Genomic DNA, 23469 nt, shown 5'->3' on the forward strand with positions numbered 1-23469 from the left:
CATCTACTAAAAACGGGCAGCAGCAGCAGCAGTAGTAGCAAGGTTTTGAGGCGTTAGCTATTGTTGGTGGTTGTTGTTCGAGGGTAGTTTTTTACAGTCACGGTCACAATGACATCGGCGAGAATTTTCCGGAAGATGTGCTGTTGTAAGCATTACAAGCAGTTTGCATCAGCTGTTCAGATTTTTGACCTGACGTTTTTTTTTACTTTAATTTATCTTTAAATTTTATCATCCAACAAATATGATTCCGATTATTTTTTATCACAGTAGGGGAAATATACCCTTTCTAATCAAACACCTATCTTCGTCATAAGGAGAGTTTGAGGCTCGATTAAAGCTCCAAAAATACTTTTCAGGCTATAAACTTACCAGCAACAGCACCGCCTCGAGTAAGCACGCAAATTTATGCCACTTACTGGCCAAAAAGATCAAATTTAATGCACTTTTGATCATTATTTTATTTTTGCGAGACCATTTCTCATCATTTTGGTGGCACACACATCCACACGCAAGATCAGAGGTTAACTGCTTAACGAAAGTCGCCATCAATATCTTTTCACTTGCGCTAACGATTTCAAAGCGCTTAAGATATAAAATTGCTTTCAACTACCGGCAAAATGTTCTTTTGACCATTAGTTAGTCACTCACTTGAAAAATAATCCCGAAAAATGTAAATAATTAACAAGCACCATACAAAAAAACAAACGCGCTATGTCTTTTGACGTTTGAGTTTTGGATACCCATTCCAATCGAAGGCTGAAGAAAACCGTGCGAGGAGCGAAGGCAAATAAAGAACAAAGGGTAGCCACCAACACCACCAACATGCTGGTGCAGCACCTGTTGGAGTGAGCAAGTGCTGCCAGGAAACTTTCGCTATAAATGCTACTTTTCGTGAGTGTTCGCTTAAAATTTCATCAATTTTGGCAGCACTGAGCAGACCCAAAAGAGCGCTGGAAGAAAAAAAGAACTAAGCTGAAAATAGAAAAATGGGCATGGATTGAGCCATGCACTCGACTGATTAGAATGCATTTTTGGAATATTTTTTTAAATGCTTGAAAAAGAATAGCATAACCTTCAATAAAAGTGAAAATAAACAGAAATGTTCACAAAAAGTTGCTCTACTCGTTGGTGTACTTGGTTTTACTGAATTTCAAGGAACAATCCAGATTATCCAGCATCATTCAAACACGACTGCTTATTAGGCTTAAAATGGACATATTTCCCCTATATCTCATCAATTTCGCGTTAAAATTATGTTTTTTTTTGTATTAATCTATTGCATCTTATTTTTTTAAATTTACGAGTAAACTTGCTTGAGCTTTCCTGTTTCAGTACCACTTTAATTTTTTAATTTAAAAAAAAAATTCATAAGCTTATAGTTAAAATGTCAAAGAATAAAAAAAGTCCATTTTCCAATTCAAAATTATTCGATATAAAGAAACGTAATTAGAGTTACAGTTATAGCTGAGTTCCACACTTACTGTGTAATGTTAGTCAGGTGAACGAAGTTAAACATGTAAGAATTACATTTTGCAAAACATTGGCAAAGGTACACTTTCAATCTTTTTTCCCTATTCAGACTGTAGTCCCGAGTTGCCTCAGTTGACGGTACAATATTAATTTGTTATGAAATTAATAATCAAATTTTAATTTGTTATGAAATTAATAATCAAATTTTAATTTGTTATGAAATTAATAATCAAATTTTTCTAAAAAATAAAAAAAAACATTTAGACTTACTTGGCCTAAATATCAACGAAAATAATCTGGTTCACGAAACAAGTTTAAAACAACAAATAATCTATTTTTTTAAAGTCTGGGCCTCCTGATCAATAATAACAAGAGAGAGTTCGTCAACCTCTAGCTCACTATCCAGGAACTAGTCACATTTCATTGGTGCTCATGTCCATCAATCGATACAAGCTTTGGGGTCACCAATTTGGGCTTGACCGTAGGTTTTAAATTGAGATGCAGTTGTTTTAAACTGGTTCCTCCAGTACCGTACCATTCGCGGTCAAGTTTCAAAGCTTAACCCACCACTAATCAACACAAGCATATACGAAATCTTGCTGCGCCTTTTCTCTGAAAAACGCACATTCAAAGCGAACGAAAGTTTGGTCTCTGAATTGATTTAAACATAGGTCTAGTTGTTTTCTGCCTTTAAAATACAGAAAACTGATACTTTCAAGAAAAAAACAAAATCAACACATTCATTACAGTCCACTTCACATAACCACATCAAACGTGACAATTCAAAAACGCAGCAACGGCGAGCTCACCTTTGGTGTGACCCGATTCGACGATTCAAAAACATGCGACTTTTGATTTCAAGAACCGCGTTTTAATTAACCCTCCCTGCGTTACCAACCCGGCGGTTCTTTTAAGGTGAAATGTTCTTTATTGGGAAAATTCAGATAAGATAATTTGGATTCTCGACATGCTTCTTTCACTTTTGTACGCAGTTGTAAAACTGCCGTGTGAATTTGAGCACGTGGCAATCGTGTCAATTCATTCGCGGTTACACATTCTAGAACCAACAATACTGCTCTGCTTTTTCCACTTCCTCTTGAAACCAATCGAAGGTGGCCTAGAACTTTCGCCCATGCGCGTTCAGTTAGGAAATGAGGGGGAAAACAAATGCCTACTAGGTTGGAAAGGCGTAGTAATTTATGCAACAGTGTAGCGAAACGTACGCATCTCACGAGAAAATATTTGATAATTAGAGGCTGATTTTTTTCTCTACTGATTGTTCCAAGATAGATGCACTTGCGTGCTGATACTGGTTCCCCAGTTAAATTAAGTTCAACCTGCTATAGCTGCGCTAATAACATTATCTAATGCGTCAAAATGAAGTGCAAAAAGATAAAAGTGTGATGCTGGATGAGACTGGCTAATAGGATGTAACAAAAATGACTTTTTGGCGGGCATTCAGGGGTTTGTTCCGGTGGGCATACTGAGCCTAAATCCCAAATATGAGCTTGATTGGACGTAACAGGAGCTGGCGCTCCGCCCTTCAATTTTAAATGGGATTTAACCCGTAAAAAAAGATTTTTCTAAAATGTCACTTTTGAGGCATTTTGGCCACCAATGCGTTTACCAAAAACATCACTGGCGTATAGGCCAGATCCTTGCGCATCTTTTGGTATATATAACATTGAAGTTTGGAGCATCCTGGTGCTCGGTACAGACCTTCAAAGTTTGGTATATTTTCGAAAAATCGGTCCCAGCAAAATCAAATGGCGTCTCGGGCGTCGCGAGGTGCGACGCATATCTTTTTTGCCGGGGCCGATTTTTCGAAAAAATGCCAAACTTTGAAGGTCTGTACCGAGCTCCAGGATGCTCCAAACTTCAATGTTATATATACCAAAAGATGCGCAAGGATCTGGCCTACACGCCAGTGATATTTTTGGTAAACGCATTGGTGGCGAATATGCCTCAAAAAGTGACATTTTTGAAAAAAATCTTTTTTTACTTGTTAAATCCCATTTAAAATTGAAGGGCGGAGCGCCAGCTCCTGTTACGTCCAATCAAGCTCATATTTGGGATTTAGGCTCAGTATGCCCACCTGAACAAACCCCTGAATGCCCGCCAAAAAGTCATTTTTGTTACACTCTACTGGCTAAGCAATGTTAGATTGATGTTTTGAAAAGGCACATTTAACTAACGTGAAGAATTCCATCATTGCCATGATTTTTCGTTCAAAGATATAATTTTGCGTTGCTTTTAGAATATTGCCCTACATATGCAGATTCCTTTTGGTAACGATTATCCCATTCCTTGCAAAATTATGGAAATCGTCATTAATCAATGATTGCCAACTAGGACGTCAATGATTTTTACACAAAATTATATAAATTTTGAAACACATTTGATTTAGACCAAAAATTCTTTCATTGGCTTCAAGAAGGCAACAACCAGCACATGCTGATTCATTTTGGTGCAGAAATTCGAAAAATTGAATCCAATACAGAGAATTTTATTGTCGCCGCGTCACTAAACCGAATTGAGCAGGTTTAACTCTCGCGACGATTTTCTGTCGCGAAATATCTGTCAAGCATGTTTAGGTAATTTTGAATCAGTGTGTTTGCTTTTTTGTTTTTACGGCTTCGGATGTTGAGAAAAATGTGGTTGATTTTTTTTTTGATTTGCCGAGGAAATGAAACGCTTTAGATTAAATTATTGTTTAAAATCTTGGTTTTAAGTTCTCCTACGACTAGTTTCAATTGGGGTAATTTTTGAAGGTCAGTCGGTTTTTAGCTTCAGAAAAAGACGCAGCATGGAAAAAGTCTTGGTTGAGTTGCTGATTGCGGATGGATTCCGTCTGAATAAAACAAAAACAAGTGGCCATCATTGTCAAGGGCCTCAATCCGGTCCGTTGTGTCCTACCACCGGGAGAGTTTTGCTGATGCGGGTTGTTGCGGGTGGCGATTGAGTAAGCTCTAGAATCAAAATGGGAAGACCTAGCCACCAATTTGAAAATCAAAAGCGCCGTAATTGTCTTCTCCAAGTTAGACATCATAAAATGGTCCATCTGGTTGATCGAACCCACGCTCACATAACGCTTTCCGGTAGATTTTCGTGATCGATTCCGTGCTCCGTGTAAGTCGCGGCGCGAGTCTTTTCGCAGCTCAACTGGCGACATTTCAGTTTGGTGCCGCGGCGAAATTTTGTTTTGGTTTTGCGTGTGACATTTGAGATACACTCAGAAAAGATCAACAGAAAATTGCTTCGCGAGATGAAAAGCATTCGCGCTGTTAATTCGATTTATTTCAAAAACCACAATAGAGTGAGAGCGACCGAGCCACGTAGCCCAGTGGTAACGCTTCCGCCTAGTAAGCGGTAGATCGGGGTTCAAATCCCGGCTCGGACCAACACAACTGGTGATCTTTTCCCTTCTGTAAAGGGAAGGTAGTGTATCGTCACAAACTGGACCTTATCAAGACACCTTAGGGAGACAACCTATGGAATGTTAACATTAACCTTAACATGTTAACATTAAGTTGAATAATGAACTGTCACTGAATCCGCTTTGTAAATGCCGGCCCCGATACTCTTCAAGGGTGTTCCCCTCAGGAACTGGGAAAGATTTACTTTTACTTACAATAGAGTGATGATCAATTTTCTTCGAAAATGATCAACGGCTTCACCTAAAGTAAAATCATAAAACAAAAAAATTACCAGTTATCACGTTAAGAGCATAGAAAATACAATGATGTTAGGGTACGTTATCCATTAGTGGACCCCTTTCCTATAGTGGACCCTCTGAAGTGTTTTTGATGAAAAAATCAATAAAATCACAATTTCAAGCGTGTTTTTGTCAACAAATCTTTTATTTGGCATGTTCAGCATAATTTAAAACAATGTTGGCTGACATTGACGTGTCCTTTCAGCCAAAATAAGTGTTTTGAGTTCGACATCTGAAATCAGCCATGGCCACTAGCATTTTCACAACAAAACTGCATTTATATTAAGTGATTGAATTAACTATCCAATCATTTTTTGACTGATTATTCAACTTCAGCAGGTCGAAATAATGTAAGTTTAAGAAACTTTACTTAAATAAAGCGAAGAACTGCTCATTTTCGAGCAAAAATTAGGGGGGTCCAATATAGGACAACGAAAATCTAAACTTTTCCAAAAGTGGACCCCTGTTAATTTAACTTACAAAAATAAAGAAAACTGTGTATTTAAGCAAATGTTTGTCTTAAATATACAATAAATGCTTGTTGTAATCAACCTAAACGCATATTTTTTTCAATTATGAGTATAAATATAGATGTTTTCATGTTAAAAGTACCAAATATGCTGAAGCCGAAAGAATTTATAATTAATCAAAATTTTAGTTAATGGTACTTAACAGAAGCATCATAGTTGTGAGTAGTGCGGTGCCTGTGTGGACGCTCAGTCCTGTTTTTTCGTGTTATTTTCCGTCTCTTTTATGTCACTGTTCGAGTGCATGGGGTGATTGGTCATTATAATTAAATAATGGCATCAGTAGTGCGGTGCCTGTGTGGACGCTCAGTCCTGTTTTTTGTGCTATTTTCCGTCTCTTTTGTGTCGCTGTTCGAGTGCATGGGGTGATTGGTCATTATAATTAAATAATGGCATCAGTAGTGCGGTGCCTGTGTGGACGCTCAGTCCTGTTTTTTCGTGTTATTTTCCGTCTCTTTTGTGTCGCTGTTCGAGTGCATGGGGTGATTGGTCATTATAATTAAATAATGGCATCAGTAGTGCGGTGCCTGTGTGGACGCTCAGTCCTGTTTTTTGTGCTATTTTCCGTCTCTTTTGTGTCGCTGTTCGAGTGCATGGGGTGATTGGTCATTATAATTAAATAATGGCATCAGTAGTGCGGTGCCTGTGTGGACGCTCAGTCCTGTTTTTTCGTGTTATTTTCCGTCTCTTTTATGTCACTGTTCGAGTGCATGGGGTGATTGGTCATTATAATTAAATAATGGCATCAGTAGTGCGGTGCCTGTGTGGACGCTCAGACCTGTTTTTTGTGTTATTTTCCGTCTCTTTTGTGTCGCTGTTCGAGTGCATGGGGTGTTTGGTCATTATAATTAAATAATGGCATCAGTAGTGCGGTGCCTGTGTGAACGCTCAGTCCTGTTTTTTCGTGTTATTTTCCGTCTCTTTTATGTCACTGTTCGAGTGCATGGGGTGATTGGTCATTATAATTAAATAATGGCATCAGTAGTGCGGTGCCTGTGTGGACGCTCAGTCCTGTTTTTTGTGCTATTTTCCGTCTCTTTTGTGTCGCTGTTCGAGTGCATGGGGTGATTAGTCATTATAATTAAATAATGGCATCAGTAGTGCGGTTCCCGTGTGGACGCTCAGTCCTGTTTTTTCGTGTTATTTTCCGTCTCTTTTGTGTCGCTGTTCAAGTGCATGGGGTGATTGGTCATTATAATTAAATAATGGCATCAGTAGTGCGGTGCCCGTGTGGACGCTCAGTCCTGTTTTTTGTGCTATTTTCCGTCTCTTTTGTGTCGCTGTTCGAGTGCATGGGGTGATTGGATTTCTTTTTCTTCTTTTTTCATTTATTTTTTGTTCGCGCGTTCGTTGGCCGATGAATTTTATTTTTGTTCTCTTTATATAGTTTTCGATAGAAACGATCCGATTTTTGTTTTTTGAGACAAGCAAGTCGTATTGCTGGATTAAGTCCTTTCCATATCATCGAGGATCGGAAGGCACGTCGACAGATATGTTTTAAGGCTTATGATATAAAATAATTTTATTAAATGAAGCCCTTCCTACATCACCGTTGATCGGAAGGCACGCCGACGGAGAATTTCTGGAGAATCGCGGTCGAATTAATACTATATTTAAATCCCTAGATAGGTATCTTTCCGCAGCCGGCTGCCTAAGATTTTTAAAATTTCAACCGATAAACAAATTGCTCATGGTCGCATCACCTACCACAGTGAATCCTGACCTCATACCCATCTTACTAACCCCTCAAAACTCATGTGATACTTTGTCGGAGACGCAGTCGATTTGGCGGTCCCATCACTCAAGTATCGGCTAACATTCCCATCCACTTCCCCGTGTCTTACCACTGGTCGTGGCCGGCGTCGGTATTGATCAGCACGATAGGGACCTTTGAAAATTGCGAAGGGGTGATGATTGGTTCCTACTTTTCATCTGTGGTCCACGGAGCAATGTTTGGGGGTCCTGGTCAATAACGAAGTAGCAGCTACGGGTAGACACCAATGCTATGCTATGCTATGCTTAACAGAAGCATCATAGTTGCAGTTTGAAATGATATTTTATAATAATAAATCAATTACAAAACATTTTTTTAAATAAACATGCGTGGTTTTATCAGCAACTGTAAAAAAATCTATTGTTTAGTTTTGGTCAACCATTTATGTATTTAATATGAAAAAATGTGCATCAAAATTACTTTTTTAAATTATTTTATGTTTACAGTGGTTTTTGAAACGTTTTCTCTGATCTTGTTAGGAAATAAATGTGTTTAAATGTCTATTTGGTTTTTTTGTTGTTTAAAGCCAAATTTGTTAACAAAACATATTTGTTCATTATGAAAAGTGAGCAAAATCCATCTTTTATTCATTATGTCTATCATTAGACCTACACAATGCATCAAAACATCAAATATCGGTTAAATTAGGTATAAAAATAACAGTTTGCCTATAGTGGACCCGGGTCCACTATAGAAAAAGGGGGTCCATAACAGGCAAAAAAAACTTTTTTTTCAAATGGCTATTTTTCTGCTCAAAAACAAAAAAGTGATGAAACAAATACTCAAAATTGTTCAAAACACTCCAGATTCCATTATTTTGTTCAAAGGGTTATGAAAAAGTGCTTAAAATATTGAAAATTTGTGAAAAATGTGCTTCGGCTCTACTAGGGGGTCCACTAATGGTTAAAATACCCTATTTCAGCTTTGTCAGTGAATAAACATCTAAATTTTACACCTAGTGAGTTGATAGTGAGCGTAAATTAACTCATCAATCAGCAGTTTTTCACAGCTTATGCTTATGCTTATTCCGGGAAGACGCTGCTGCGACGTTATTATAGCGCCTCCACGCCATGACGGCTGAAAAGCTTTCAAAGCAATCGTAACTCTGCGTAACACTTCGCAGTGCGGAGCTTTTGATTCGGTTGAGAAAGTTGTGAGCAATAATACTGAAACCAGCGAATGGCCGTAAAGGTTAAAATTGCCTCAAATGATCTAACAAACAACATCAACAGAAGCAAATTTCTAAAAATATTTTATTTTTTACTTAAAAATTACCCTGACAGGCACATTTTTGTCAAAAATCAAATGCTCACACATTAGGGGAACAGTATCTAATTCCAGTTGTCATATCAACACTTTGACATTCAATTACAGTTCATTATAAGCGTTTTCAACTGAAATGGCATTCATTAGGTCTCAAAAAAAAACTATTAAAAACTTCAAAACAATCGATATTTTGAATAAAAATTTTCTAGGATTTAACATCAAACTAGAGAAATGGGAAAATTTCAACTAATTTCTTAGGAAATCCCGGGAATTCCCTAAAGTTTTTAAATTTATCGAAAATTATTCTGTTCTTGTTACACAGCTAAAAAAGTAGTAATCCAGCTGCGTTAAAAGGCCTGGGTGAAAAATAAATTTTGCATTATTTTATGAAATCGTATGTAATATTACACCCTGCTATATTTAGCTCATCAGTATGGGAAACCTACTTGACCGAAATGTCTAGCTAATATATGCGTTTATCCTTCCCTTACTTCATCGGTCTGATGGCCGAGCGGGCTAAGGCGATAGTCCTCACTATCGGTGCTGGGTTGGAATCCCGTCGGTGTGTTTACGAAAATTGTACATGCAGTGTGTAATATTAAGTGTCTTTTTTTACGAAGGTGATGTGCATGCGATTTTACTATCGGATTTTTTGCTAAGTTTCTGATTGATATTTTGCAACAGAATTGTATAAAACAGCAACTTTAATGGTCAAAATGTGTGGCGATTGCCCACGCTCCATACAGAAAAGATTTTATTTGTATGGAAATTGTCCACGATGGGGGGGGGGGGTTTAGATTTCCAAAAAAAAGTGTCCACGTGGTTTATGGATGGTCCCTTATATTAAATATATTAAAATAATTTTCATAGTGTAAAAGTGGTTGAAATGATTTTTTTCATATTTACGCCCTTGGTAGCTCACGTGCTTCATAAATTTAGAACTTCAAACAGTAATTTCTTGAACTCTTCTCGAACAACTCTGTTTGAAAAATTCAATTATTATATTAATTCATTTTTTTTTTCATTTTTATCAATGTAAACAAAAATGTTAAACAAATCTCAATTTGATCGTGGCTGGAAGAGGTGAATAACTTCTTTTCAAATGATATAACAAAAAAAAAATCGTTAAAATATGTTGTCAAAAATATGAATAGTTAATATTCATTCTATAATAGCGTAATTTTGGTTGCCCAGAAAATAATATTGCTTCAGAAATAAATTTTATCTGAATTAAACCATGACATGAAATTGATTGAAATGAATAAAATCAAATCAGGTTTTATAACTATTTTTTCTGTAAAATTTCAAAATATTGATGCCAAAAAGGTATGAAAATGTATTCGGGAATTCCCGGGAAATCTACATTTTTCCCGGGGAACGGGAAATTTTTTTTTGGGAAATCCCGGGTAGAGCGTCCAATTTCCCGTCCCGGGAAAAAATTTCCCGGGATTTCCCGAAAAAAAAATATTTCCCGTTTCCCGGGAAATTTGTAAATTTCCCGGGAATTCCCAAAATTCAAGCGGAAGTAAACATTTCTTAAATTTTTTGAACTTTTTTTTGAAAATGCTCTGAAAAAATAGTAAATGAACAAACTTAACATGATTTTGTTAAATTAAATGTATTGTTTGGTTTATATATAATTAATCTGATTACCTATCAGAAATTATAACATCAGAATTATTTCTGATAGTACTTATTTTTAAGGCAGCTGGGAATAGATCTTGTTTAATGAGTATTAAATTATTACAAATTAAATTATTATTATTTTTCAACAGATTGATGTAATTTAATCAAAACAATATTAACTCTTTACCTCCACATTAAAATTGAGATTTTTTTACGTTTTTTTGTTTACCATGATCAAATGAGACGAAAATCGAATTTGTGCAAAAAGAATTAATTCAATTGGTTGAGTACCTAGTACTAAAGAAATTACAATTTGAAGTAAAAGAATTATGGAGCACTGGTGCAACTACAGGTGTTAGAGGGTTAAATGTGAAAAAAAAGACTTTTAGTGGATTGATGTTAGTTTATCGTGTAATTTAAATTATACAACATGATAACCCAAGTAGCACTCATAACTTGTCGACTGTTGAATAATAGTTAGATAGCTGTTTTGAACCAACATACGAGAAAAAATGTCAACACTAGTTAAATATCAATCTAACTTTCCTTTCCAGTGTGCGCTTTGATTTGACAGCACAGCCGTAAACCACGCCCCTTTTTTTCGTTGAATCTCTTGTTAGATAGCAGAGTGTTGTCAAATACATTTGTACAACTTACTCTGAAAACTTGCATCTTTTTCTGGCAAGTTATACAATAAAAAAAGTGCGCTTTTTCCAGTTCACAGGAGTTGTAGAATAAGTTGTGATAACGAGGCGGATTGGTTATACAACCAGTTAGGAAATACGTTTATCTGACAAAGTGTGTTGCTTGGGAATACAAAAAAAAATCATTAATAAATTACTTTCTATTGTTTGTTATCAAAAAATGCAGGAATATATTCAAAGTTTGCTCAAATATTTGAAAACATTGGGTTGTGTGGAGTAAAACCAACACTAAAAAGCTTTACCTATTTGTTCAAGAGCTGAAACCAGTATTTGTCATGAAAAACATAATTTCTGCATGTTTGTTTTTATTTCAATAAACTGGTCACAGAGGCATGTTTAAAATTTCTCATCAAAAAATACCAAAATACATTTTCTTGTACATTGAATGATTTTTCACATGCAATCAAGCTGTTAATTGATCTTTACACTTATTTAAACCATTAATGTTGATGTCCTATACAATTTTGTTGCTTAATATTATTTAATACCAAGACCATAACAACTTTCATTAAATTTAAAATTTCCCGGTAATTCCCGGGATTTCTCTGGAAATTGGCTGAAAATTTCCCGTTTCCCGAGAAATTTGTAACCCCGGGAAATTGGACGCTCTAATCCCGGGAATTGCCGGAAAGAAAAATTTGACTCTCTACATCAAACTGTCAAAAATAGTTGCCCAATAGGTTCCCGATAAATATTTTTTTCAATCCTGTGCCATTACACCATTACACTTTAAAAGATTTTCGAAACAATCACTTTGTAAAAAATAGTTGGCAGAACAAGTTCCCTAAAAAAGTATCAAAGTTGGTTTAAAACAAGCAGAGGTATGCTCAATTTCGAAAAATCCCAAAATCCAACTCTTTCTAGCAAAACAATATAGATAGGGTAATTTTAAAACATTCGTATATTATTCGTTTGTCGTTTATTTCATCATCATTATTTAAAAAAAAACATGCTTCACGTTCTGAAGGAAACACTGGGTCTAAGCGTTTTTAATGTTCTACTGAACGAAACTATAGCATTTGAACATAAGCATGCGCCAAATACTTCGCTCCAATCTATTTGTTGTATTTTACTACTTTTCTTAAAACTATATTAAAGCACTTTTTCTCGTTCCTCCATCACTCCTGCCTTCGCAGAATTTCGTCAAGGTCCTCCTTGGCGATGTCAGTATCGCCAAAACCCCACACCGGATCCCGATGGGCACAATCGTCACTGAGGAAGCGCGTCCCATCGCCGTACTTGGCCGCCCTTCGTTCGATAATATCCGGTGAAACTGATTTCCCTAAAATTTAAAAGTTGTGAGTTGGGGCGTACCATTAAAAAAAAGGAATCGACTTACGTTCGTAGGCCCACCCCAGCTTGGCAAACGCGTCGATAAATCCGGTCGTCACGTTGAACATGTAACTGCCCAGTTCGCCCGTTTTGTAGTCCCACGGAAACACGTGGTGGTAGTTGTGCCAACCCTCGCCCAACGCCGCTATGGCCACCGGAAGGTTCTCCACCGGGCTGATGTTTCTATTTGAAGATAAAGTTAAATCAATACAGTTCCGACAGCTCAGGCTGATGATAAGCATACTTATCGTAGGGTCGGTTCCCGAACATGTGCGCGACGCTGTTAACGAAGAAGGCGATATTCAGCGTTGTGGTGAATCGCACCGTGAAACACACCCAGAAGGCCACCCAAAGGTTTTCGGACCAGTAATAGTATGGGACCAGCACCGGGAGCCCAATGACCAGCAGTGCAAATAGAGGAAGGTAATACCTGAAAGGGTGGGAATTGTAAATTAAGCACAACTTTTAAATGTAGTTAAGGAGCTGTTACACTACCGCAAACAAACTCGCAAACTTGATTGCGGCAAACTCGCAAACAAGGCAAAATGTATACAGGCTGACCTTTGTACAAACAAATCCAGGCAAACAAAAAAGCAGACTAACTGTTAACTGTTTGTTTGCTGAAGTGTAATAGCTCCTTTAGATAAATTATACTTATAACATATTTTACCGAAATATAACAAATATTTCAACCGTACCTTCAACATTATGTCTTATTGTTTCTTCAAAATCAAAGTAGACAATGGTAAAGGTAAGGTAACAGTCAAGTTCAGACATAGATAATTTTTCAAGACCCAACACTGCTAAACCAGTCAACAACAAAAAGCTCAGTGGAACCTACTTTTTCTGCCACATGACGATCGGGTCCGCCTCCAGGTCACTCATGTCGATGATTTTGCGCTTCGCCACCACCTCCGGGTGGGGCGTCAGAAACACCCAACCCACGTGCGCAAAGAAAAAGCCCCGCTTGGCATTGTGCGGATCGGCGTCCGTCTCCGAGTACTTGTGGTGCACCCGGTGATCGTGTGCCCACGTGTAGGCGTCACGCTAAAAGAAAATGACAGCATTGTGACGTTTGGTTGTTGGTAAACGGATCACAGCCAACTAACCTGACCACAAATGGTGAAAAGGAACATTAAAAGCACCCGCAGAGGCCACTTTGCTTTGTACGATTTGTGCGACCAGAGGCGGTGAGCCCCGGCAGTGATGCCAACCCCGGAACACCAAACTAAAACTACAGCTAAAAAGAAAAAAAAAAAAAATAAGCTTGAGTCACCAGCAAATGTCAAACATTACTCACTCCATAACACTGTGTACAGCTTGGCCTGCAGTGTTACCACCTGCCAAATGCCTATCAGGAATCCCACATGCAGAAACAGCTGTGCGATAAAGTCCGGCCACCGGATTTCCGGCCGGAACTGGTCCTCATGGCTTGCTTCGATGGCGCTTCCCTTCTCTATTTGGTTATTATTGTCGTCGTGGGCGGGAACGCGCTGCCTGTTGCTTTGACAGCTGCCGTCAGTGTTGCCAACCGGAACGACTGGATCCGCAATGTCTGGTGCCATTTTCTGTCCCGTGTGCGGTCGCGAATGTTTCAACTACGGGGCTTGCGGTCACCAGCTGTTGAACGAGAAGGAAAATCGATAGAACCAATTGAGATTGAGATTATCAAATAATTGCGTCGACTGGCAACTTGGTACTAATGTAAACACATTTGTCGTAATTAGAGCGCGATGGGAGTGGCACCACTAGGTTGGACTTACACCTAGTTTGAGTCACGGGAGGCAAATGATGACTATCGGAACAGATAGAGTGGGAATAGGTGGATGGGAAATTGATAGGGACACGCGATAACTGCGTTCCACCGCCATGTGATGGATTGATATCTATTAGCTGGAAAAAAAATATTTCCAACGGCCTTATAGTTTAAATATCAATCAGTAAAAAAGTTAACACTCAGAAATTAAACCATTCTGATTTTGTTCAAAAATAGTGTGCAATATTTTTTCTACCTTTTTTCAAAAAAATATTCTTGATATTTCACAACAAACTCGTCTGATAAGCACACAATGACACGCATCGGGCACGTTTCCGTTCTTATCGCATTCATAGATTGCCCCAGGTGCCTAATTCGGTCGGCGGACAGTGATAAAAACCTAACCTGCTTGCCCCATCTACAACTGTCAATCATCACAACAATCGGACGCGTTACGAGCAGATTTTTGTCTTTTTGTCCGCAAACATGGTGATGGCTCATATCCTGTGCTGCTGTGCCCACTAAAGTTTAATGACTCAAAGACCAAACAGTAAACAAAGCACGTATGTTTGTTTTGTTTATCGCGCTTGTTGTCGCGCCGTCCGTCCGCCGCCATTATGGACGATCTAAGTAAACATGGCGGTAGAACGCTAGAACGGGTTGCTTAGGTTGAGCTCTTGTTTATTTGGTTTTCAGTCATGCGGTTAATTGACTAATAATGATGTAATGATGTTGCGACAAGGCTCGAAAAAAAATGTCAACAAACATTCCCTGTTTCCGTCAAGGTCGCAGTGTGAATTCTGGAAAAGAATGAAGGCTTATTGTGTTATTTTTATTTGTCAGAAACATGTTTCAAAACAATCGGACTCATTAATTGAATTTTTTTTGCCATGCCACAATTTTGTATACGCTAAAAAATAAGCGTGTTGGCTGACAGTTTGTTTAGCTACACGTTGGCAGCAATTTAGTCAGATTATAAGCTACAATTTTCTCAACTTTTCATGATCTCTAAACAAACGTTTGCAAGTCGTAGCACAATAAACAGGTGAGTAATCGATTTGTTTTGCCATTCATGGGTCGCGAGCAACAAATTATTTCAAGGCTGATTCTCCTATCAGGCTTGCCAAATTTAGTGGACCGACCACCCCCGCGACTTCAGTCGTAACCGATCGATTAGTATTCACTGCTCGAAAAGTGTGTAAAGTACGCAGTTAAAACAAAACAACAATTGATCGCGCGTCGAAAGTTGGCGAAAATTGTTGCATAACGGCTCGAAACATCGAAACATTCGAGCACGTTTCGGACGCGTGCTGCGCGATGATCGAGCACGACGCCGCACGTGACAGGTCGTAAATAAAATCGAGCACTTGCCGCCGGCCTGCTGCGACACTTTGTCACCCTTTCAAATGAAGGTAATCGATAATGTGTCGCATGTGCTGATGCAGGAATTTTATGGAGATAATAATTTCTGATTACACAGCGACGGCCTCGGCGTTGACAGTAAATCTGAGCCGTCACTCCTGGTACGACGTCTAACATCAGCGCATCGTCAACTAGATTTCTATTTATTTATCAAAACCGATGCGATCATTTTCGATCTAACTTGGTCAATTGGTGCTAATTGATGTTAATGGATATGCTTTCGGAGGGTGACGGTGATGATGTTCAAGCTGCACGGGTGTAGTTCAATTGGCAACAGATTTCCGCACGTACTCTGAGCATAGAGTGATTCTGCACCATAGACTTGTTTTGAAGATCGATTTATAGTTTACAATTTTTTTTTCCTTGATGTCATTTTATTTTTAATCATGTTTATTTTTTTATGTTACTTCTTTTGCTTTTTTTTGCTCCAGATTTGTCAATAATAAAGAGATAAGTAAACGATTAAATATTTACGCGAGGCTTTCCAACCGCATGCGGGGGGTCGACATCAAAAATTCTATTAAATCTCGAGCAGTTATGAACGGTTCACATGTCCAGTTAAAGTGGAATGCCAGTGCCGAAGTAAATATTGATTTGGACAATTTTCGTTCCGGCTCGACTTTGGGTAATTTCGGTAGATAGTGACCATTTGTAGAGTTTGGTGTGAAAGCTATGAAAGTTTCAGTTCAACGAAATCAGTTACTTTTCAAATCATTTCTTAATTAGTTTTAAAACAATTTCACTGGTAGAACAATGTATGAAATGTACTGCAATGTTTGAGGGGAAATACCCTTGTATCTAATGTTCACAGCTGCACTCATACGAGTGCGTCACCTTGTCGCAAAAGTAAGTCAGAAAGCCCAGTCAGATGACGACATCTTCTCATCCAGATGATGTAATATATCATCTTACGCTACAACACCGGCACAGCTTAGGGCACAACCCACTAGTTCTTAGACTTTCATTTAAGTTTTTCTTTTATGATAATTTTCCAGCATTTTTTTCAATTTTAATCAAAACAAATAAATTTAAAAAAATAACTTTAATTCTCCAATCTTCCCTAGCGTGTGCTTCACATTTCAAACAAAAGCAGTAAGGTGTATAAGCGTGTTTGCGTCAGTTGGTTAGCTGTCATTAAAACACTCTTATTTGAAGTCAACATAGTTGGTTTCAGTTCAAATTTATTAAAATCATCAATTTTCCAAAGCTAGGAAATTGGTTTCGAATCAATCAACTGCTTCCTGCAATGTCGCCGGCACTTCAATCCGCTGCACTTTTCTTATCGCATTTACCCCGAAACTGAGTAACTAAACAAACAGAGTTGCTACACCGCGCGTTGTTGCACGTAGCCTCTAAGTCCCGGCGTGTATTTCTCATTAAGCGCGTGGCGGCGGTGCGACAATTATTATTTTTATGTTTACTCCAAAAGGTTTACCCGTAAATGACGCAAAAGTGTAAGGCTGCGGACGAAAGTTTTATTGGTGGTGACGAAAAAAACAAAAAAGGGAAAACATCCGACCACATTTTATTTGAAAATCATTAAGCAAACACAGGTGTGCAACAGAGCAAATGCAAGGCCGATAACGACGAGTGTTTGTCGGTTGCTGGAAGATCCTAAATTGGCTTATCTAAAATGTGCCAACATTTGGTTCAATATGACTTAATGTTAGAATAAAACAATTAGTCATCAGAAATGAGTTTTACTATCCTTATTAGTCATTCTCAAAAGTTTCTAGAAAGCTCATGATAATATGGTTTCAGGTGTTGGTACTGATAAGGCACTGGAGTGTTCCCTAGAGCGCGATATTAATTGGACACTTGCACATCCTGAGATAACAGGATGATAACGAAACAAAACTGACTGTCAATTGAACTTTCTATTACAAAATTTATCAAGAGTCATGCTTGGAATTAGCTTTGCGTGTTAAAATCTGATCATTTAACATTTTGCATTTTACACTTTACATTTTACATTTTACGTTTTACATTTTACATTATACATTTTACATTTTACATTTTACATTTTACATTTTACATTTTACATTTTACATTTTACTTTTTACATTTTACATTTTACATTTTACATTTTACATTTTACATTTTACATTTTACATTTTACATTTTACATTTTACATTTTACATTTTACATTTTACATTTACATTTACATTTTACATTTACATTTTACATTTTACATTTACATTTTACATTTTACATTTTACATTTTACATTTACATTTACATTTTACATTTACATTTTACATTTTACATTTTACATTTACATTTTACATTTACATTTTACATTTTACATTTTACATTTACATTTACATTTTACATTTACATTTTACATTTTACATTTACATTTACATTTTACATTTTATTTTACATTTACATTTTACATTTTACATTTACATTTACATTTACATTTACATTTACATTTTTTTACATTTTACATTTTACATTTTACATTTTACATTTTACATTTACATTTTACATTTTACATTTTACATTTACATTTACATTTTACATTTTACATTTTACATTTTACATTTTACATTTACATTTTACATTTTACATTTACATTTACATTTACATTTTACATTTTACATTTACATTTACATTTTATTTTACATTTTACATTTTACATTTACATTTACATTTACATTTTACATTTTACATTTTACATTTTACATTTTACATTTTACATTTTACATTTTACATTTTACATTTTACATTTTACATTTTACATTTTACATTTTACATTTTACATTTTACATTTTACAGTTTACATTTTACATTTTACAAAAAAAGCAACATAAATAAAAACAAATTTAAAGTTTTTTTTTGTTTTAATTCGATATTTGATAAGATACTTTTAATTAATTATTTTATGAACGAGTCTGTAAATTTACATCCGGTTTATAACTACACAGCTAAAAAAGTAGTTATCCTGCTGCGTGTAAAAGGCCTGGGTGTAAAATAAATATTGCATTATTTTATGCAATTTTATGTGATTTTACACCCTGAAATATGTAGCCCATCAGTATGGGAAACCTACTTGACCGAAATGTCAAGCTCATATATGCGTTTATCCTTACAGTTTTACATCGGTCTGATGGCCGAGTGGGCTAAGGCGCCAGTCCTTACTGTTGGTGCTGGGTTTGAGTCCCATCGGTTGCAATTTTTTTTGTGTTGTCAAAAATTGTACATGCAGTGTGTAATATTAAGTGTTTATTTTGACGAAGGTGATGTGCATGTTTTGCATGCGATTTTACCATCGGATTTTTAGCTGTGTATTTTTTGACTTTTTGCTGAAGGACAAACGGCCTTTTATGGAATTTAAAACTAAAAAAATCAACGATTATATTTCCAACAAGAATAAACCATGTTGAATAAATTTGTTCTTACGTAAAAATTCGTTTCAATTTTGTTTCTCAACATCAAAAAAATACAATGAAATTTGTAATACATATACAGCAATTCCATTTGAAAAGAGCCTAAACCGAAAAAAACGTTCTCCGATCGGGCTCAAAATTTTCTGGGGGTTCCTTGGCCAAAATAATTAGACCCGTATTTTTTTGTTTGGCCATTAGGGTGACCTACGCCATGTTAGGGTGGTCTGAAAAATGGCAATTTTCGTCATTTTTCGCAAAAACCTCATTTTTTTAAAAATCATATCTCCGCGCCATTTAATCCGATTTTAGCTGTCTTACGCAAAAGAAGGTGATGAGTTTGGCTATTTGGGAAAAATAGTAAGAAGTTTCAAAAATCTAGCTTACTATTTGAAAAAGTCGCATGAAAACTTAAAATGGCCTTTTAAAATGGATGTTATGGTACCAAAAGTTGCGTCTTTCAATTACAAAAATTTTGATACCCAAACATTTATAGGTCATCGCTGAAATTTTAAAGTTATCGCAGTTTTAGTGAAAAAAGTTGATTTTTTTGGCGATTTCTTCATTTTCCCGTTTTTGCGCGTGGCGCGTCGAAAAACTCAGTTTATATTTTCAAAAAATCATATCTCCGAAACGTACGGTTCGACAACGGCAATTTTTAGAAGAGATATGTGAAATTTTCCTTGGAATCCGATAAAAATATTTTCAGACATAGGCTCTTTGGTCCAGACACGGTCAAAAGGCCATTTTAAGTTTTCATGCGACTTTTTCAAATGGTAAGCTAGATTTTTGAAACTTTTTACTATTTTTCCCAAATAGCCAAACTTATCACCTTTCTTTTGCGTCTAAGACAACTTAAATCGGATTGAATGGCGCGGAGATATGATTTTTTGAAAAAAGTGTTTTTTGCGAAAAATGACGATAATTGCCATTTTTCAGACCACCCTAACACGGCGTAGGTCACCCTAATGGCCAAACAAAAAATACGGGTCTAATTATTTTGGCCAAGGAACCCCCAGAAAATTTTGAGCCCGATCGGAGAACTTTTTTTTCGGTTTAGGCTCTTTTCAAATGGAATTGCTGTATACACCTTTTCCAAAATTATTTTTTTTTCCGAATTGCTCAGGGATCTTGTGAATGATTTTACCAATTCCACCTTGTAAACTTACCACTTGATAAAATCCCCCGGCAGAAACCTTTTTTTCCTTCAAGTAATCAGTCACTGTTTTACGATTGCATTGTGATAAGGGGCGCCTTCCACCCGCGCACAAAATCACTGTTCACTGCAGTTTTTCCAGCAATAAATCGTCGTCACCAAACACGCTGCAATTTAAAAAGCCGGCTTGTTTTTACCTCAGCCTAATTATCGTTCACTTATTGTTATGCTTGGTGGTATTTAGGTCCCGACCTTGAACCTCACACACCCAAATCCAGTATTTTTCAGTTAAAACGCCAAAAAAAGATGAAACATTAGTCACCAACTAGCGCAAAACCCGTCCCTGGGGACAACTCGAACCGACTTTTCGAAGGCACTCGAACTCATCGGAAAAAAAAACCCCAACCGATTCAGCGGACTGCCAAAGACCGACTGACTGACTAAACACTACTAACTTGCCCACACAGAATGACTGACGGAATGAATGATTCCCAACCCCTGTTCAATTTCCTCCCCAAATCGACCGGCCGGCGACGAGGCACCGTTGGAGAGCTATTTTTTCTGCTGGGTGGCGACGCGACGCCAGTGAAGATACTACCTCTAACCAACGAGCTAACTTGGGCGACGGTATTACTCTCGGTATTACTCATAACCACGTGCATTCTCATGTATGAGCTTTGTACAAACTGGGAGAAGATACTGTGAAGTCGCGGTTAAAAGCTCTTTCTCTCTCGCTCTCGCTCTCGAAGATACAGGTTCTCGTGAGGGGAGATATTCAAAATTATTTTCCTACTGAATAACATTTAAAGTACGAGGTTAAAACAGATTGACGAACTCTCTTAACGATTTTTACCAACATTTTTCAAAAAAGTTCCTCCTTATAGGAAAGAAAAAAAATCATATTATAATCGATGTTTCATTGGTTCTTTCTGATAACAATAAGGCCGTTGCAAATATTGGATTAGTGCGCTGACCGCGGGGACGCGCTGTCTTGTTTTTGCATGCTCATTTTCATTTCTTTTGTGTCGCTGTTTGTGTGCTTGGGTGCGTGGTTATTATATATAGGTGAAGGGATTTTATTAAATGATCATTGCATTGCATTATTATACCACGGCGTGTTTTCTAGAACAACCTTATCAGGAAAAAATAGTCATCGCCACTTTCAAATGTGTCTAATAGGAAATTTTCTCAGCTTTCCAATGCTTCTAAAAGCGAAATGTTTCATCGAGAAATTTCTGAGATATCTCTATTTTAAGTTTTTTGGTTTTAAATTCCTTTATTATTTATTGGAAACTTTATACTAACAGTTCAGAAAACTTATCAAATGATGTGTTTCATGAGTCATTTACTCATCAAAATGTTTGCACATTTTGATGAGTAAGACAAGAAACAACTTTGTAGAAGGTTGAAAACCGCTAAACATTTTGAAAATTATGTTTTGTCTAAGTTTTTGAATATATGGGATTTATTCAGAAATTAAAATCATAAAACAGTTTAAACATGTATTTTTTACAAGAATTATTTGATAATTACATATTTTTTGTGTACAAATATTTGGCAAAGTTGGGAAACTTTGGCAGGTTTGTGATTATTAATGGTATTATTGAATTTTATTGAATAAATTTGATATTTTCTTAAGCAAACGTCAACCAGGAACATAAATACAAATATGATTTGAAATTGAAAATGTTCTACATATTACTGTAGCAAGCTTCAAAAGTCATATTTTCATGAGTATAAAATAAAAATAAAATTTTATAAAATGTTTTCTGTAGAAAATGCTCTTAAAAGTAGCAATAAAACTCGAGTCTTCCAATTTAGAATTCTGAAACCACCGTGACAAACATTTATTTTTGTTTGAACAAAAATTAAATAGTATTTAAAAAAAAATCTAACAAAAACATTCTTTCCAAACTATTTGAACAAAAATCAAGACATATATATATTTTTTCAAGATGAGATTGAAGATGGGAGTCTTATAAGCTTCTAAAATATTGCTCCTTGATCATTTAATACAAAAAAAACTGAAACAATCATTTCATACTAATGAAAAGTATTTCTCCTAAAGCAAGCAACAGTAATTTGCAGTATAATTTCAAGCATAAAACATGTTTTGTATCCATGCAACTAGTTAGTGTTTGATTAAGGAAATATGATATTTATTCATAAAAATCTTGTCATACCCTATCAATCTCAAACCTGTAGAAATTTCGGTTGTATCAGCTAGTTCCAAGCTAATCAGAGCAGACCGGTGTTATTTGTACACAACAATTATGTAATAATCTATTTGTTCTTGTAAAAATAATATTTCAATACGGTTTTATCATTTGATTATTTGAATAAATCCCACATATTCAAAAATTCGGTTAAAACTAAATTTTCAAAATGTTTAGTGATTTGCAACCTTCTACAAAGTTGTTTCTTGTCTTATTTTGCACATTTTGGTCAGTAAAATACACATGAAACACATCATTTGACAAGTTTCCTGGACTGTTATTTAAAAGTTTCCAATAAATGATCAAGGATTTTAAAAGAAAAAACTTAAAATAGAGATATCTCAGAAATTTCCCGATGAAACATTTCGCTCTTAGAAGCATTGCACAGTGGGCGAAATGGAACCCAAAATCGGACTTAATTGAACGCGGCTGGTTCCCTGGTATGAAAAATAGTGTTTCTTATGTAAAAAAATCCGGGTAATCGATTGGTGATGGTTTCATCCACCGCACGAAACGGCAAAGGGTCCATTTTGCCCAAATTCCCTATTTTTTTACATTTTTTCTTGAAAATCGGTCTATATTTAGAGCGGAGGCTTTATGCGGCCATCCAAAATGCACTTAACTTATGTGAAAATGTCCCAGAAATCCAGTAAAATATCCACTTGCACCGCAAAAATCATCTAGGGTCCAATTAACCCCAATTCCGCTATGAAAGCATTTTTGGCAATTTTCATATGTTAGGTCAGATTTTAAAAATCTGAAAATATTTTTATCGTAAAGATCAGACAATTTTACATAAGAAAGACGATTTGCACTTGATAGTTTGACACATTTATGTTGATATAGAAATTAAACTAAATAAAAAGATTGAAGAATCAATTTTGGGCCAATTTTGTCAAACGCAGAATAAACTGCCTTTTACATAATTTTTATTTTTATCAACATAGGGGAAATATGCCCATTTTAATCACACTAAGCCGTTCGACCAATTCTCATCACTTTTGCCGTTTCTGCTATTAAATCAACATTTTCAGATGTTTCAACAATGGAGATTTACTTGCTCACTTTAATTTGAGCTATTTATTACTTTGGAACAGTCAAAAACACTTTATATAA

At 36.3% G+C, this 23469-nt stretch overlaps 1 protein-coding gene across 1 annotated transcript; it reads right to left on the bottom strand.

Moving 5' to 3' along the window:
- Positions 1 to 11984: 11984 nt before the first annotated feature.
- On the bottom strand, positions 11985 to 20585 carry LOC6047473 (stearoyl-CoA desaturase 5). The gene is made up of 7 exons (XM_038266951.1): positions 20151 to 20585; positions 13715 to 14034; positions 13524 to 13654; positions 13256 to 13461; positions 12659 to 12844; positions 12422 to 12597; positions 11985 to 12364 (listed from the first exon to the last, which is right to left on the bottom strand). Exons 2-7 carry the CDS (start codon positions 13977 to 13979, stop codon positions 12201 to 12203), a joined length of 1128 nt encoding a protein of 375 aa, XP_038122879.1. The 5' UTR covers positions 13980 to 14034; positions 20151 to 20585; the 3' UTR covers positions 11985 to 12200.
- Positions 20586 to 23469: the final 2884 nt, after the last annotated feature.

Source organism: Culex quinquefasciatus, chromosome 1, assembly GCF_015732765.1.
Source record: "Culex quinquefasciatus strain JHB chromosome 1, VPISU_Cqui_1.0_pri_paternal, whole genome shotgun sequence".
NCBI lineage: Eukaryota > Metazoa > Arthropoda > Insecta > Diptera > Culicidae > Culex > Culex quinquefasciatus.